Source organism: Salmo salar, chromosome 16 (genome assembly GCF_965601325.2).
Source record: "Salmo salar chromosome 16, fSalSal1, whole genome shotgun sequence".
Taxonomy (NCBI): domain Eukaryota; kingdom Metazoa; phylum Chordata; class Actinopteri; order Salmoniformes; family Salmonidae; genus Salmo; species Salmo salar.
This window is the reverse complement of record NC_138306.1, coordinates 47,220,709-47,237,500: the sequence shown is the minus strand read 5'-3', so window position 1 is coordinate 47,237,500 and position 16,792 is coordinate 47,220,709. Positions and strand designations below refer to the sequence as shown.

Genomic DNA, 16,792 nt, shown 5'->3' with positions numbered 1-16,792 from the left:
TGCCTTCATGTACATATCTACCTCAAATACCTTATTATTATCTATCCTGATGCCTAGTCACTTTACCCTGCCTTCATGTACATATCTACCTCAAATACCTTATTATTATCTATCCTGATGCCTAGTCACTTTACCCTGCCTTCATGTACATATCTACCTCAAATACCTTATTATTATCTATCCTGATGCCTAGTCACTTTACCCTGCCTTCATGTACATATCTACCTCAAATACCTTGTTACTATCTATCCTGATGCCTAGTCACTTTACCCTGCCTTCATGTACATATCTACCTCAAATACCTTATTATTATCTATCCTGATGCCTAGTCACTTTACCCTGCCTTCATGTACATATCTACCTCAAATACCTTATTATTATCTATCCTGATGCCTAGTCACTTTACCCTGCCTTCATGTACATATCTACCTCAAATACCTTATTATTATCTATCCTGATGTCTAGTCACTCTACCCTGCCTTCATCTACATATCTACCTCAAATACCTTATTATTATCTATCCTGATGTCTAGTCACTTTACCCTGCCTTCATGTACATATCTACCTCAAATACCTTATTATTATCTATCCTGATGTCTAGTCACTTTACCCTGCCTTCATGTACATATCTACCTCAAATACCTTATTATTATCTATCCTGATGTCTAGTCACTTTACCCTGCCTTCATGTACATATCTACCTCAAATACCTTATTATTATCTATCCTGATGTCTAGTCACTTTACCCTGCCTTCATCTACATATCTACCTCAAATACCTTATTATTATCTATCCTGATGTCTAGTCACTTTACCCTGCCTTCATGTACATATCTACCTCAAATACCTTATTATTATCTATCCTGATGTCTAGTCACTTTAACCTGCCTTCATGTACATATCTACCTCAAATACCTTATTATTATCTATCCTGATGTCTAGTCACTTTACCCTGCCTTCATGTACATATCTACCTCAAATACCTTATTATTATCTATCCTGATGTCTAGTCACTTTAACCTGCCTTCATGTACTTATCTACCTCAAGTGACTCATACCTCTGCACATTTTTCTGGTACTGGTACTCCCTGTATATACCTCCATTCTTGTGTATTTGATACCTTGTTACTATTTTTATTATTTTTTAAATACTTTTAAACTGCATTGTTGGGATGGCTCGTAGGCAAGCGTTTCACTGTAAAGTCTACACCAGTTGTAATAACATTTGATTTGATTTGAACCAGCGAGAGAGCCAGAGAGAGACTTTGGGCCACAGAAGGTGGCCCAAATTGGGGAGGACGGGCTCGTGGTAATGGCTGGAGCGGAATTAGTGGAATGGTATTAAATATATCAAACATGGTTTCCATGTGTTTGATGCCATTTCTTACGCTCCGTTCCAGCGATTGTTATGAGCCGTCCTCCCCTCAGCAGCCTCCACTGATTTGGACGTAGTGCTGCGTTCTGAACCTTAACCATTTTGTCCAGTCAAAAGTGTAGTCTTTTGTGCCCAAAATGGAAGGCAGCACTTTTGTAATTTCACTGTGGCAAATTATGTTTTACTTTGTCTCTTGTTATCCATAAAATAACACTGTTTTACTTTCTCTTGTTATCCATAAAATAACACTGTTTTACTTTCTCTCTTGTTATCCATAAAATAACACTGTTTTACTTTCTCTCTTGTTATCCATAAAATAACACTGTTTTACTTTCTCTCTTGTTATCCATAAAATAACACTGTTTTACTTTCTCTCTTGTTATCCATAAAATAACACTGTTTTACTTTCTCTTGTTATCCATAAAATAACACTGTTTTACTTTCTCTCTTGTTATCCATAAAATAACACTGTTTTACTTTCTCTTGTTATCCATAAAATAACACTGTTTTACTTTCTCTTGTTATCCATAAAATAACACTGTTTTACTTTCTCTTGTTATCCATAAAATAACACTGTTTTTCATTCTCTTGTTATCCATAAAATAACACTGTTTTACTTTATATATTCGGTATTCATATAATAACAGTTTTATTTTCATTAAAATATAAAATATCAGGCACCAAAATGGCTACTTTCTTGCATCAGCATTTTTGGTACTTGGTCTTTTAAAAAACGGTAGGGAATCCATCCAGATGGGGAAAAGGTGTGTGGTTGGGGTTCAGGGTGGGTGTGTTTATTTGGGTTTGTATTTGAGTGTGCATATTTGGTATTTGCGCCTGAGTGCACATGGGGTGGAGAGGGGGGTGGAGAAGGGGTTGGGGGGTAGAGGGGTAGGGTGATGGGGGAGAGGGATATGGGTATTTGGGGTAGAGGGTTAGGAGGGTATAGGGTAGAGGGGTAGAGGGATAGGGGGGTATGGGGTAGCGAGATGGGGGGTATGGGGTAGAGGGGTAGGGGGATGGGGAGAGGGGTAGGGGGTAGAGGAGGTTAGAGAGGTAGGGGGCTCAATGACTGGAATTCTATGGGACCAGTTACAGTAGCCCGTCACTGTGCTAACGCTACAGTAAGCCCCCCAAAGAACACCTTTCACAGGCCTGTCCTGCATATGGACACACTGCACCTGGGACATGTGACCACGGAAGGGGGAAAACGCCTCCGACGCAGGAAAATGGGAAGTGGCGTGCACACTGCGACCTTGAAGTCAAAGTGGGCGTGTGTGGGTGTGATGCATCCGGTAGGCGAGGTGTCACGCCTGTCTGGCCGTGTATAACCCACCGCACCGCGGTCTGGAGCCAGAAGGACACAATTACCCCCATCAAGTTCCCTCGGCTAAATATGATTTGACCAATCAGCATAATTTGAAGCGTTCTGCATGAGGTCGCCGGTAACTGGTTTTGCACTGATCACACCCTGTGAAGCTAAGCACCAGCTAATAGCTTGCTGCCATTTGACAAATTTTAATTTTAATCAAGGGGTGTAAGAAAATGGAATGCGCCGGGGTGCCACACAAAAGGACGGCAGGTCAGGCACAAAACACATGGATGGACAAGTCAACCGGAATCTGGAGATAAACGATATGTCCTGGCTCCTCTGGTTAGGCCACTGTATGTTGTGATTGGTAACAGTCTGTTTGATTACGCTTCATGGCCTTATTTCACACTCCATGATTTTCCTTGTAACAGCTTAATTACATTGCTTTTGCCACGTAACTATATTTGTTTAAATTCAACTAATCTGCGCAAGGAACCATTTGATATCAACTGGTTTGTAGTTATATTGAATTACTTCAAAGAAGTACCTGGTAACGATTGTTCTTTTCTAGTAAATAGCAGGTAAAGTTGTTTTTGATGCAGAATAATCATCCGCCACTTCTCTGTGTATACAGGCTGTGCTCTACCTCTCTGGCTCTTACACTGGGGTGTTAACAGACCATTCTGATTGGTTCCTTGCCCTGGCACTAGCAGGGAGCCATGCATGAGAGCCAAATGAAACCACAAAGCAAAGCCTATTAATTAAACCCCTACCGCTATTTTGGCTTCCTCCCCTTCCTCCCCTGCTTCCCACCAAATGAGATAAAATCCACCTTCAAATGACCAGGAAACAAGTAGATCCATCTGACATTCCCTGAACTTCATCAACTAAAGAGCGATGGGTTGACAGCACTGAATATTCTTGACGGGTCGCAGCTGCTTCTGTTTGCTGTGGTAAGTAATTTCTTCCTCGCATATTCTTTTCTCTATCTAACTTGGGGACATAACCAGTGTGGGTGTGAATCAAATGTTCTACTTACAGATGTAGTAGTACTCGTGACCCGGCCGGAACTCAAACCCCAGTGAGAAGGGAGTGAAGAGCTGGAACTTCTCGGAGAACTTGAGCGGTCCGTTGGGGCTCTGGGGCCGGTTGCACTCCCAGCGCTTGAAGCCCTTCATGCGGTGGTCGCAGGTGGTGTAGCCGTCGTAGTTGACCATGAAGAGGATGTAGCGCTCCATGCGCTCTAGGGGGAGCGGGTCCTCGTAGTGGGGGCAGTAGATGTCCAGGTAGTCGTTGATGGCCACCTCCACGGTGTACTCCCCATGGAAAAACCTGTATATGAGACAGAGGCCAAATATTAACATCAACTGTTTTATAAACATGTAATATAGGCATGTACTCTAACAGAGCTCCAGATGAAACAACGTTAAAGTGGCCAATGTTGCTCACCTGAGTGACCCAACTAAATGACTATGCATTCCACCTAAAGCACTCTCAACGACAGACTTGGGCCCAAAACACTACCTATCAACAGCACCTATCGTCCAGCTGATACATACTAATACAGAAAGGTATAAAGACAGCATAACATGCTGTATGGACAAAGGAGCTGGGTGAGGAGGGCGAGGAAGAGGTGGTGAATTGGTGCAGAAGGAGGACAACGGCCTGGAGGCAGGGGTTCATAGAGTGAGAGCGGCTTCATTAAGCTCTTTCACAGGGCCCTGGCTCTCACCCAGCTATGGCCAAATGACTTTGTCGCTCGGGGCTATTTCAATACAAATTGAGCACCTGCACGGTGGCACAGATCTGGTCCTCTAATATCAAAATCCCAGAGAGTGCCACCGCGTGCATGTTTACAGGGACCTATACTGCCCTTGCCCCCATGGCTATTAGCTTCATCGCACGGGGCCAAGTGAAACGCAAGCGCACAAATCATAGCCTAGAAGACGATTGCGTGGTTCCATCTCCACTTTCTCCAGGTCCTAGTCCTCTGTCTGGCTCAATCACACTACCTGTGGATTTTCCTAATAGTTTTGCAGAAGTAACAAGTCGTTTGGGGGCATCGGGGGGTGCGTGCTACGCCACTGCTTATAACTAAAGGTTAAGTATAACTGTAAGAAATCTAAGATGTGTCTAATAAATGATATGCAGCTCAGAGCTCCAGCTATGCATTTGGTTTGTTAACTTACTAGTTAAGTGGCTAGATGTCAAGATCAAGATCCCTGTTGCCTAATTTTTTGTTGTTTGTAAAATAACTAATTTTGAAAAAAAAGTTGTAGTTTTTAGCGTCCCTCGTGTGCACATTCGGTAACTTCGTATATACCCCGGTAGAGAAACGGTATAAACATCTGTATACGGCCCAACCGTATACAACCCTGGTTTACACATCAGAAGTGTTTTCATACATGAGAAATCTGGTCTTGGTGAGTGTACTGTATTTCATTGTGGGACACTGTGTTTCGTAATTAACCACATAAACTCTGAAGACAATATGTGAAAAGGTTTGACACACTGACCCCAAATTCACAGACTGACCAGCGAATAAGTCACCCCCAAAGAGTCCCCATTGGACGGTGCGTCACTTCTCCCTCTCAAATTTCCTTATCAGTCGCGCCATGAGGCCCATAATCCTTCAAAGGGCTTTGATGGGGAGAAGTGACGTCTCCATTTTGAGTCTTGTAGTGATAAACACGTGCACAAACACCAGCCATGTTGGTGAAAGTATCGCCAGATCAGTTGCAGCTCGTGGGCTCAGAGCGTGGAAAAGTGAGGGGGCAGAGGGGACCACCAGGGGGGTAAGATGGGGGGTACGGATTATGGAGGGGGGAGAACGGAGTTGCAGGCAGGCCTGGCATCAGATGACAGCTAATGTCAAGTCCTCCTCTTGTTCACCATCCAAAGGACACAGGGACAACTCAATTTTCCGACTCAATCTTTTTTATTTTTAGTTTGCCTTCAGTTGGTTGGTCTGTCCAGTAATTTAGCCAGTAAATTAGCCAGTAAATTAGCCAGTAAATTAGCCAGTAAATTAGCCAGTAAATTAGGTTGTAAACATTTAAAGACAGAACAAAAAGTTACCATCTTAATTAAACATTTTAATGAACTTAAATTAGTTTAAACATTTAAATAACATTCTAAATAGTGCTCCAAATCAGTGAAAATGATTGATCAGGTGACAAACAGCCGGTTGCTGCTGCTGGTGCACTCTGGGAAGTGTAGTTCTTTGACTCACTCCTGATATTCAGCTCAACAGCTAATATGGGGGGTTGGAATTAGTGTTAGAAGGGCCTATACAGCCGCTGTGTGAGGATCTTCTCCAGCACCCCCCCCTACTACCCCCCCTCCCCCTCCCTGCCAGCTGCTGTGTGAGGATCTTCTCCAGTCCCCCCCTACTACCCCCCCTCCCCCTCCCTGCCAGCTGCTGTGTGAGGATCTTCTCCAGTCCCCCCCTACTAACCCCCCTCCCCCTCCCTGCCAGCTGCTGTGTGAGGATCTTCTCCAGTCCCCCCCTACTACCCCCCTCCCCCTTCCTGCCAGCTGCTGTGTGAGGATCTTCTCCAGTCCCCCCCCTACTACCCCCCCCTCACCCCTCCCTGCCAGCTGCTGTGAGAGGATTTTCTCAAGTCCCCCCCTACTACCCCCCCTCCCCCTCCCTGCCAGCTGCTGTGTGAGGATCTTCTCCAGTCCCCCCCCTACTACCCCCCTCACCCCTCCCTGCCAGCTGCTGTGTGAGGATCTTCTCCAGTCCCCCCCCTACTACCCCCCTCCCCCTCCCTGCCAGCTGCTGTGAGAGGATTTTCTCAAGTCCCCCCCTACTACCCCCCCTCCCCCTCCCTGCCAGCTGCTGTGTGAGGATCTTCTCCAGTCCCCCCCCTACTACCCCCCCTCCCCCTCCCTGCCAGCTGCTGTGTGAGGATCTTCTTAAGTCCCCCCCTACTACCCCCCTCACCCTTCCTGCCAGCTGCTGTGTGAGGATCTTCTCCAGTCCCCCCCTACTACCCCCCTCCCCCTCCCTGCCAGCTGCTGTGTGAGGATCTTCTCCAGTCCCCCCCTACTAACCCCCCTCCCCCTCCCTGCCAGCTGCTGTGTGAGGATCTTCTTAAGTCCCCCCCTACTACCCCCCCTCCCCCTCCCTGCCAGCTGCTGTGTGAGGATCTTCTTAAGTCCCCCCCCCTACTACCCCCCTCCCCCTCCCTGCCAGCTGCTGTGTGAGGATCTTCTCCAGTCCCCCCCCCCACTACCCCCCTCCCTGCCAGCTGCTGTGTGAGGATCTTCTCCAGTCCCCCCCTACTACCCCCCCCTCCCTGCAAGTTGCTGTGTGAGGATCTTCTCCAGTCCCCCCCCCACTACCCCCCTCCCCCTCCCTGCCAGCTGCTGTGTGAGGATCTTCTCCAGTCCCCCCCCCCACTACCCCCCTCCCTGCCAGCTGCTGTGTGAGGATCTTCTCCAGTCCCCCCCCCCACTACCCCCCTCCCTGCCAGCTGCTGTGTGAGGATCTTCTCCAGTCCCCCCTACTACCCCCCTCCCTGCCAGCTGCTGTGTGAGGATCTTCTCCAGTCCCCCCCCCACTACCCCCCCTCCCTGCCAGCTGCTGTGTGAGGATCTTCTCCAGTCCCCCCCCCCACTACCCCCCTCCCTGCCAGCTGCTGTGTGAGGATCTTCTCCAGTCCCCCCTACTACCCCCCCCTCCCTGCCAGCTGCTGTGTGAGGATCTTCTCCAGTCCCCCCCCCCACTACCCCCCTCCCCCTCCCTGCCAGCTGCTGTGTGAGGATCTTCTCCAGTCCCCCCCCCACTACCCCCCTCCCTGCCAGCTGCTGTGTGAGGATCTTCTCCAGTCCCCCCTACTACCCCCCCTCCCTGCCAGCTGCTGTGTGAAGATCTTCTCCAGTCCCCCCCCCACTACCCCCCTCCCCCTCCCTGCCAGCTGCTGTGTGAGGATCTTCTCCAGTCCCCCCTACTACCCCCCCTCCCTGCCAGCTGCTGTGTGAGGATCTTCTCCAGTCCCCCCCCCTACTACCCCCCTCCCCCTCCCTGCCAGCTGCTGTGTGAGGATCTTCTCCAGTCCCCCCCCTACTACCCCCCTCCCCCTCCCTGCCAGCTGCTGTGAGAGGATTTTCTCAAGTCCCCCCCTACTACCCCCCCTCCCCCTCCCTGCCAGCTGCTGTGTGAGGATCTTCTCCAGTCCCCCCCCTACTACCCCCCTCCCCCTCCCTGCCAGCTGCTGTGTGAGGATCTTCTCCAGTCCCCCCCTACTACCCCCCTCCCCCTTCCTGCCAGCTGCTGTGTGAGGATCTTCTCCAGTCCCCCCCCCACTACCCCCCTCCCCCTCCCTGCCAGCTGCTGTGTGAGGATCTTCTCCAGTCCCCCCCCTACTACCCCCCTCCCCCTCCCTGCCAGCTGCTGTGTGAGGATCTTCTCCAGTCCCCCCCCTACTACCCCCCCTCCCCCTCCCTGCCAGCTGCTGTGTGAGGATCTTCTCCAGTCCCCCCCCTACTACCCCCCCTCCCCCTCCCTGCCAGCTGCTGTGTGAGGATATTCTCCAGTCCCCCCCTACTACCCCCCTCCCCCTCCCTGCCAGCTGCTGTGTGAGGATCTTCTCCAGTCCCCCACCTACTACCCCCCCTCTCCCTCCCTGCCAGCTGCTGTGTGAGGATATTCTCCAGTCCCCCCTACTACTACTCCCCCCGCCCTCTGCTACATTCCCCCCAACCCGCGTTCAGGATTCAAATAGTGCTTGCAAACTCCATCCTTTCCCTCTCTGTTGTTTCCCGTGGTTCCTTGCAGCATTACCAGTCATTAAGGGCCAGTGGAGGCAGATTGCAAGTTACTAAGGGCCAGTGGAGGCAGATTGCCAGCCATTAAGGGCCAGTGGAGGCAGATTGCCAGTCATTAAGGGCCAGTGGAGGCAGATTGCAACTTACTAAGGGCCAGTGGAGGCAGATTGCCAGTCATTAAGGGCCAGTGGAGGCAGATTGCCAGTCATTAATGGCCAGTGGAGGCAGATTGACAGTCACTAATGGCCAGTGGAGGCAGATTGCCAGTCATTAAGGGCCAGTGGAGGCAGATTGCAAGTTACTAAGGGCCAGTGGAGGCAGATTGCCAGTCATTAAGGGCCAGTGGAGGCAGATTGCCAGTCATTAATGGCCAGTGGAGGCAGATTGACAGTCACTAATGGCCAGTGGAGGCAGATTGCCAGTCATTAAGGGCCAGTGGAGGCAGATTGCCAGCCATTAATGGCCAGTGGAGGCAGATTGCCAGCCATTAATGGCCAGTGGAGGCAGATTGCCAGTCATTAATGGCCAGTGGAGGCAGATTGCCAGTCATTAATGGCCAGTGGAGGCAGATTGCCAGTCACTAAGGGCCAGTGGAGGCAGATTACCAGCCATTAATGGCCAGTGGAGGCAGATTGCCAGTCATTAAGGGTCAGTGGAGGCAGATTGCCAGTCATTAAGGGCCAGTGGAGGCAGATTGCCAGCCATTAATGGCCAGTGGAGGCAGAATGCCAGTCATTAAGGGCCAGTGGAGGCAGAATGCCAGTCATTAAGGGCCAGTGGAGGCAGAATGCCAGTCATTAATGGCCAGTGGAGGCAGATTGCCAGTCATTAATGGCCAGTGGAGGCAGATTGCCAGCCATTAATGGCCAGTGGAGGCAGATTGCCAGTCATTAATGGCCAGTGGAGGCAGATTGCCAGTCATTAATGGCCAGTGGAGGCAGATTGCCAGTCATTAAGGGCCAGTGGAGGCAGATTGACAGTCATTAAGGGCCAGTGGAGGCAGATTGAGGAAGGGTTTGATGGAGCTCGGTGACACTTTGTTGGAAATGACCTCGTTAGGCAGTCAGGTGGGAGGAGAGGAAGAACATCAGATCCGAATATCAATAAAACAGCAGTCAGGGATGTGTGTGTGTGTGTGTGTGTGTGTGTGTGTGTGTGTGTGTGTGTGTGTGCGTGTGCGTGTGTGTGAGGGAGAACTAATGCATGCAAGTCATCTGTGGTCTTGCAATCAATCCCTCGCGCCAGCCTCAGCTCTCCCCTCACCCACTGTCACCTACATGTGGTGATTGGTGGTTCTGTTGAAGCCGTCCCCCACCTTCCCCCTTTCAGACATTTACAGCAAATCAAATATCATCCTGGCTCCAGTTTACTCCTGTCAGGGGGAGATGGGTTCCACCCTGATGGCTCAATAGGGTCTTGTGCCAGCAGATACCTTCTCAGGACACAAACGCTGTATACAAGCTCAGACATCTCTAACGGTGCCATAGAGGATGTTGTGTTCGGCCATGATTACTACAAGTTTAGATAGCCGGCTAGACTCACTAGACTAATTTACCAATCTAAAATGGTTTAACTGACATGGGCTAATTGAGTGACTGTCAGTGAGTGACACATAACAAAAGGAAAACAAAGTTTTGAAATTGCACCTTGTGTATTCTACTATTCTACTAACTATCAACAGTAAGTTTAGACTCCGACTGAGTTTTTTAAATTAAAAAACATTACAGAGGTGCGGACTCGGTGACCTCATATGCACTGTAGTTACGGCCCTGTGTGTACTAGCTAGCTAATGTGTACTCTGTAGCTGCATACGTAACAGTGGTTAACATAATGCCCTGGATCATAGCTAGTGAGCCGACTGGTATGTACATAGCACACTGACACCCTGGAACAAAGCTACTGACTCATGAGACGCAAACATACCATCTGAGACGCAAACATACCATCTGAGACGCAAACCTACCATCTGAGACGCACACATACCATCTGAGACGCACACATACCATCTGAGACGCAAACGTACCATCTGAGACGCAAACGTACCATCTGAGACGCACACATACCATCTGAGACGCAAACGTACCATCTGAGACGCACACATACCATCTGAAACACAAACATACCATCTGAGACGCAAACGTACCATCTGAGACGCAAACATACCATCTGAGACGCAAACGTACCATCTGAGACGCAAACGTACCATCTGAGACGCAAACATACCATCTGAGACGCAAACGTACCATCTGAGAGGCAAACATACCATCTGAGACGCACACATACCATCTGAGACGCAAACGTACCATCTGAGACGCAAACGTACCATCTGAGACGCAAACGTACCATCTGAGACGCAAACGTACCATCTGAGACGCAAACATACCATCTGAGACGCACACATACCATCTGAGACGCAAACATACCATCTGAGACGCACACATATCATCTGAGACGCAAACATACCATCTGAGACGCACACGTACCATCTGAGACGCAAACGTACCATCTGAGACGCAAACGTACCATCTGAGACGCAAACATACCATCTGAGACGCACACATACCATCTGAGACGCAAACGTACCATCTGAGACGCACACGTACCATCTGAGACGCAAACGTACCATCTGAGACGCAAACGTACCATCTGAGACGCAAACATACCATCTGAGATGCAAACGTACCATCTGAGACGCAAACGTACCATCTGAGACGCAAACGTACCATCTGAGACGCAAACGTACCATCTGAGACGCAAACGTACCATCTGAGAGGCAAACGTACCATCTGAGACGCACACGTACCATCTGAGACGCAAACGTACCATCTGAGACGCAAACGTACCATCTGAGACGCAAACGTACCATCTGAGACGCAAACGTACCATCTGAGACGCAAACATACCATCTGAGACGCAAACATACCATCTGAGACGCACACGTACCATCTGAGACGCAAACGTACCATCTGAGACGCAAACGTACCATCTGAGACACAAACATACCATCTGAGACGCACACATACCATCTGAGACGCACACATACCATCTGAGACACAAACATACCATCTGAGATTCAAACATACCATCTGAGACACAAACATACCATCTGAGACGCAAACATACCATCTGAGACGCACACATACCATCTGAGACACAAACATACCATCTGAGACACAAACATACCATCTGAGATTCAAACATACCATCTGAAACACAAACATACCATCTGAGAGGCAAACATACCATCTGAAACACAAACATACCATCTGAAACACAGCGCATGCGCTATGCGGTTTGCAGACCAGGCGGCAACAGCGCGCATAATCTGCAGCTGGATGCTTCTCTGATGGTTTGCTATGACAGCCTATAAACACGCACTAGCGCCTGGCCCAGCCTCTTCAAGACGTGGATGTCGATTAAAGCAGCACCCCGCACCTCTCTGATTCAGAGTTAACTGGGTTAAATGCGGAAGACACATTTCAGTTGAAGTCATTCAGTTGTAAGACTGACTAGGTATCCACCTTTCCCTTTCTCTTTCCCTTCCACACACCAAACGCGTTGTCTCAACATTCTCACTGCCCTCAATACAACGTGGACAAGCAAGCCCCATGCATGGTGGCCATTTTGTAAACCCCCCGTCCCATTCCTCTGAGACCAGAAACACATGGTGGCCATTTTGTAAACCCCCCGTCCCATTCCTCTGAGACCAGAAACACATGGTGGTGATTGATCAATTTAGCTTTCAAACTACGAAAAAAGCTGGGGTGAGTTCCTGGACTTTGAAAGCTCCCAGAGAGTTTCAGTCTTCACAGTCTGTCTGACCACCAACAAACCCCCGCGGGAGCTTAATTAATCAGGCCCAATGTTTATAAGTGCATTATAAAGTGTTTATACCTGGGTGATTTAGGAGGGCTGAACTTTAAATGCCGGCCTGGGTTTCTTGGAAGTTTTTTGAAGACCACTTCTTCTCTGATTTAACGTCTTGTCAAGCTCGGCTAGGCCCTGGCAGAGTGCTTTAACTCGGCCCCTCTTTATGACTTCATGGGATAAATGTTTGTTCGTAAGGCTGTCTGCTTTTGAAGCCTTGCATGCAGGAAGAAGCCATCTGCAAAGGGAAGACGTCAAAACCAAACAAGCACATCTGATGGGACAGCATGGGTAATTTAGAACGCTATTCTTCTTAAGTCTTCAGGGGGTGAAAAAGAGCTAGGATATGCTCTCTTCTGTACTATTAGGAATTCTACAACGTCTCTTAAAGCTTAAAGGGATAGTTCAATAAAATGGATTTGAAAAAAACTACCACTGCAAATTGGAGCTCTATACTTTCAATGTCTAACAACGATTATGTTGTTTAAAAAGGATTTACAAAACAGACATTAAAATGGCAATAGTGAATTTCAAAATGTCTCAGAAGATACTGTAAACTACTGCTTTTAAAGTAAGAATATGTTAGGACAACAATGTGATCAATCCTTTAAAGCTTGCTGCACCATTACCCATGGAAGAGAGCATGTGACCAATCATATCAGAACTTCCTGGCCACCTGGACTAATGAGATGACGTGAGTGGAGAGAGAAAGAGACAGGATACAATAGAAAACAGACCTTTCCCTTCCTAGCATTCCTTTCCTTTTCTCTCTCTCTCTCACTCCCTGCGGACCAGTTCACCCCACCACCCGGCAAAATACAAAAACATGTGCTCTCCATGCCACCTGCTCCACCCTTCCGACAGAGAACTCCAGCTGTTTGTTTGTCTGCAGAACACACTTTACAAGACAAACCACCGGCCTGGCCAAATAAATCACAGGATGGTGGTGGCGGTGTGTGTGTGTGTGTGTGGATGGGGGCCACACGGGGCAGAACATTTCTCTTCAGTTTGTGTCTACAGTACCCCAGATTACTCGCCATACTGCCCTTTTATGCGTCTTTAATGCCTGCACCAATCTGTGTGTATAGACTCTGGAAGCCTGACGTATGCTATTGTTGATTTGTTTGTAGCATTTGTCCTGGAATTCCAGGATCAACAGCAAAAAGCCAGACCAGGTTGGCAGAAGTCGGTATATGTTTTCTGGTGGTAGCCAGGATCGGTATCCTAGACGTGGAAATTACGTTACTTAATTGTATTTTTACCTCCGCCGTCCGCCACTCCATTTTTGACACACAGCCAAAGCAAACAGGGGAATTTACTCTGCAATTAACCAATGACCTGGGCAAGTTGACTTAATACAAACAAATGGACTTAATAGCTTGACACAACCCTTTTAAACACTTGAAACCCATTTTTCATCAGCACGTCATCTGATTACATTAGAGTCCCGGTCTAGGCCTTCCTGCCCACAGCAATGTCCAATCTAGGATCTAGGTAGGGCTGTAACATTTGTCACCAGTATTCTCACTAGTTTTCTGGTGCGAGCCCAATATAAGCACGTTAGCATTAGCGATTTGGCTGGAGAGTTTCCGTGGACAAGTCATGTAACTGACGTCTCTCTGTGTTTCTAATTGAATGAGTTGGAGGGTTGGTGGTGGTGGTGGTGGGTGAGAGGGAAAGAGACAGGACAAGAGCGGGTGCTAGGCTGGGGGGAGAATGGCCCTTTGTGCTCTCACTGAGGCCTGTCTGGAAGCCATTTTCACGTGTTAGTCCTCTGGCCCGGCCTGCATCTGGAGCCCACCACTCACCATGTGAAACGTGTTTATTGTTCTTTATGTCAGGCAGAAACACAGACAGGCCTAACCCTACTCTCCCTCTATCCCTCTATCCCTCTTTCCCTACTCTCCCTCTATCCCTACTCTCCCTCTATCCCTACTCTCCCTCTATCCCTACTCTCCCCCTATCCCTCTTTCCCTACTCTCCCTCTATCCCTACTCTCCCTCTATCCCTCTCTCCCTACTCTCCCTCTATCCCTACTCTCCCTCTATCCCTACTCTCCCTCTATCCCTACTCTCCCTCTATCCCTCTCTCCCTCTATCCCTACTCTCCCTCTCTCCCTACTCTCCCTCTATCCCTCTCTCCCTACTCTCCCTCTATCCCTACTCTCCCTCTATCCCTACTCTCCCTCTATCCCTCTCTCCCTACTCTCCCTCTATCCCTCTCTCCCCCTATCCCTCTATCCCTACTCTCCCTCTATCCCTACTCTCCCCCTATCCCTCTATCCCTACTCTCCCTCTATCCCTACTCTCCCTCTATCCCTCTCTCCCTACTCTCTATCTCTCCCTCTATCCATACTCTCCCTCTATCCCTCTCTCCCTACTCTCCCTCTATCCCTACTCTCCCCCTATCCCTCTCTCCCTCTATCCCTACTCTCCCTACTCTCCCTCTCTCCCTACTCTCCCTCTCTCCCTACTCTCCCTCCCTCTATCCCTCTCTCCCTCTATCCCTCTCTCCCTCTCTCCCTCTATACCTCCCTCTATCCCTCTCTCCCTCTCTCCCTCTATCCCTCCCTCTATCCCTCTCTCCCTCTCTCCCTCTATCCCTCTCTCCCTACTCTCCTTCTCTCCCTCTATCCCTCTCTCCCTACTCTCCCTCCCTCCCTCTCTCCCTCTATCCCTCTCTCCCTACATACCTTCCTCTATCCCTCTCTCCCTCTATCCCTCCCTCTATCCCTCTCTCCCTACTCTCCCTCTATCCCTCTCTCCCTCCCTCTATCCCTCTATCCCTCCCTCTATCCCTCCCACCCTGCTCTCCCTCTATCCCTCTCTCCCTACTCTTCGTCTCTCCCTCTATTTCTGCTGTTATTCCAACTAGGCAAGGAGCAATTTTCCTAGCGAGGCGTTTACACAAACTTAACCTTCAGTTGATGTTCAGCCAACGGCAAGGAAAACTGCTTTGGCAAAACAAAAACAAACAAACGAGGAAGACGAGGAAGATTTGGGAGGAGGTGAGGATGTATGGGGAGGATGCATGGGGGAGGATGCATGAGGGAGGATGCATGAGGGAGGATGTATGGGGGAGGATGCATGAGGGAGGATGTATGGGGAGGATGCATGAGGGAGGATGTATGGGGGAGGATGTATGAGGGAGGATGCATGAGGGAGGATGTATGGGGGAGGATGCATGAGGGAGGATGTATGGGGGAGGATGCATGAGGGAGGATGTATGGGGGAGGATGCATGAGGGAGGATGCATGAGGGAGGATGTATGGGGGAGGATGCATGAGGGAGGATGCATGGGGGAGGCTGCATGGGGGAGGATGTATGGGGGAGGATGTATGAGGGAGGATGCATGGGGAGGATGCATGAGGGAGGATGCATGGGGGAGGATGCATGAGGGAGGATGCATGGGGGAGGATGTATGGGGGAGGATGCATGAGGGAGGATGCATGGGGAGGATGCATGAGGGAGGATGCATGAGGGAGGATGCATGGGGGAGGCTGCATGGGGGAGGATGTATGGGGGAGGATGTATGAGGGAGGATGCATGGGGAGGATGCATGAGGGAGGATGCATGAGGGAGGATGCATGGGGAGGCTGCATGGGGGAGGATGTATGGGGGAGGATGTATGAGGGAGGATGCATGAGGGAGGATGCATGGGGGAGGATGTATGGGGGAGGATGTATGGGGGAGGATGTATGAGGGAGGATGCATGGGGAGGATGCATGAGGGAGGATGCATGAGGGAGGATGCATGGGGGAGGCTGCATGGGGGAGGATGTATGGGGGAGGATGTATGAGGGAGGATGCATGGGGAGGATGCATGAGGGAGGAAGCATGAGGGAGGATGCATGGGGGAGGATGTATGAGGGAGGATGCATGGGGAGGATGTATGAGGGAGGATGTATGAGGGGGATGCATGAGGGAGGATGTATGGGGGAGGATGCATGAGGGAGGATGTATGGGGGAGGATGCATGAGGGAGGATGTATGGGGGAGGATGCATGAGGGAGGATGTATGGGGGAGGATGCATGAGGGAGGATGCATGAGGGAGGATGTATGGGGGAGGATGCATGAGGGAGGATGCATGGGGAGGATGTATGGGGGAGGATGCATGGGGGAGGGTGCATGGGGGAGGGTGCATGGGAGAGGATGCATGGGGGAGGATGCATGGGGGAGGATGTATGGGGAGGATGCATGGGGAGGATGCATGGGGGAGGATGTATGGGGGAGGATGCATGGGGGAGGATGTATAGGGAGAATACATGGGGGAGGATGCATGGGGGAGGGTGCATGGGGGAGGATGTATGGGGGAGGATGTATGGGGAGGATATATGGGGAGGATGTATGGGGAGGATATATGGGGAGGATGTATGGGGAGGATATATGGGGAGGATGTATGGGGGAGGATGTATGGGGAGGATGTATGGGGGAGGATGTATGGGGAGGATGTATGGGGGAGGATG

General features: G+C 49.8%; 1 protein-coding gene across 2 annotated transcripts in view; it reads right to left on the bottom strand.

Moving 5' to 3' along the window:
• efna2b (ephrin-A2b) overlaps positions 1-16,792 on the bottom strand; it is a 205,944-nt gene that overhangs the window by 9,636 nt on the left and 179,516 nt on the right. The window contains exons 1-2 of one of the 2 annotated variants that reach the window (XM_045697320.2): positions 11,725-12,045; positions 3,726-4,018 (exon numbers count right to left, since the gene is read on the bottom strand). In XM_045697320.2, coding sequence (XP_045553276.1) covers positions 3,726-4,018; positions 11,725-11,783 — 352 coding nt within the window. In that variant the 5' untranslated portion in view covers positions 11,784-12,045. Of the gene's footprint in view, positions 1-3,725; positions 4,019-11,724; positions 12,046-16,792 lie in introns of those variants that run through there. The other variant, XM_014149599.3, reaches the window with a different exon arrangement.